The following is a 1,896-nucleotide window of genomic DNA, read 5'->3' as shown; positions in this document are numbered from 1 at the left end:
GAGTGTGAATACCCTACCTTCAACAACACTTTTAAGATACTTCCGAATCATATGAACAGTCACCCTGTTGCTGTATCTAGTGGTGACTAATCCACGTAGCAACTCACAAAAGCGCTCCTTATAAAGTGCAACATCTTGTGGACCCTCAGCCGTGACATTTGAAAATAGGCTTTTTCATATATTCATCCTTCTAGCGTAGTTCTATATGCTTTCCACTTGAACGGTTCAACTTGGCAAAGTCTGCTACCGTTTCGATGCTGAATAGAGCACTATGCTAGAAGGCAATGATAACTACCCCCTCAGCGGCTCGGCCTAACTTCGGTAAATTATGATTACTGGCTCCCCTTGGTCCACCTGAAACACTCATATTGCCTCATCTTTCTGCATTCTATACCATCGAGTTTGGAGAAAAATGAGAAACTACGCTGTCATTATTGATAAATTTACTTGAATCGTTCTTACGACTTTGGTATGATACTTGGGAAGTTTACACATCCACGTAATGATCCTGGGCAAGGCCCCGTTGATGAGTTTCGCTTATTGGCACTGGAATGGGCTAAGTCAATTCACGCTAAAAAAGCCAAAAGGATTCGACATGGGACTATTATCAACTCCAACTTCGTTCCCATCATTATCATTAAATTGTATCCATGTGTCAAAATGGCTGAAAAATCAAAAAAAGAACCGCAAACCCCTGAAAGCATCATTCTTGCGGCCGATCAGGGCCGACTCGATCTTGTCACGGCACTCTTAGAGGGCGGGGCGGATCCGAATACTGTGGACGAGATCGGAACTTCGGCTCTTCATAATGCAGCCAGACAGGGCTATTGGGATATCGCCCGGCTTCTTCTTGAGAATAATGCATCACCTCGGATTGAAGATGGCAACCGCGCAACTCCACTCCGTCTTGCTGTAAGAGCAGGCCAGAAAGAGATTGTTCGCTTATTGCTCGAATGTGATCCTCCTACAGCCCAGACAAAAGAAAGCGAGACATATAGGCTCCTTCACATTGCTGCAGCCTTTGGCCATACAGAAATAGTTCAACTCTTGCTGGATTGCAACACCCCCACTTTAGGCAGCAATGGGGAACAGACGGCGCTGCACTTGGCGGCTGCAAAGGGATATCATGAAATTTGCGAGCTTCTCCTAAAGCATGACAAGTCTTTAGATCGCTCAGTATGGGCCAGATTGGTCGGTCCCAGTTTGGAAGTCGATTCAAAAGATTACGCAGGAAACACGCCTTTCGCATACGCAGTTGCAAAAGGTCATGAACAGGTAGTCGAAGTCTTTCTACGCAGTTATCCAGAACTGAGTAAAACTACCGATCGAGAGAAAGCGTTGCATTTCTACAAGGCTATCAGGGCTGGAAAGATTGAGATGGTTCGAATATTTTTGAATCATGGCACGGACACGGAAATGAAAGACTCTTACGGATATCGGGCCCTTCATGTGGCTGTCATTGCTGAGAGCATGGGGTACATGACCGAAGCTACTGACATGATCAAGCTTTTACTTGCGCATGGTGCTCGGGTTGATTCAAAGGACAACGATGGCAGAACCCCTGAATTTCACTCCCATAATCCAAAGATCAGAATGATACTGCGTAACCATGCAGCCACGCAGCCAAAGGTCCTTTCACTACCGAAAGCACCGGTGGCTTCGAACCCGCCACCTGAGTACAAGGCATGAATATCTGAACCGAGGGAAAAGCATGCCTTGGAATGATCATGCCAATGACTAGCTGTATTGGGGGTGTCTTGCTTGACATATTGACCAGACATGCACTGGAGCAGTATGAAATATTGTATAGGAAACTATGTTTGTCAATTTGAATTCATTACCTAGAAGTATATCACAATTTGAAAGTTCGAGCTAAAATGGTGCTGCAATATCAGA

The 1,896-nt window shown here is 45.3% G+C and overlaps 1 protein-coding gene across 1 annotated transcript; it reads left to right on the top strand.

The window, feature by feature from the left end:
* Positions 1-660: 660 nt before the first annotated feature.
* N7500_006694 (ankyrin repeat domain-containing protein) lies at positions 661-1,689 on the top strand (the record flags this gene model as incomplete). Its single annotated transcript, XM_056677838.1, has 1 exon — positions 661-1,689. The coding sequence occupies one exon, from the start codon at positions 661-663 to the stop codon at positions 1,687-1,689; it is 1,029 nt and encodes a 342-aa protein (XP_056532838.1).
* Positions 1,690-1,896: the final 207 nt, after the last annotated feature.

This window comes from Penicillium coprophilum (genome assembly GCF_028826855.1).
Source record: "Penicillium coprophilum strain IBT 35676 chromosome Unknown utg000004l_segment0_segment0, whole genome shotgun sequence".
In the NCBI taxonomy this organism is placed as follows: Eukaryota; Fungi; Ascomycota; class Eurotiomycetes; order Eurotiales; family Aspergillaceae; genus Penicillium; species Penicillium coprophilum.
This window is presented reverse-complemented; position numbering and strand designations above follow the sequence as displayed.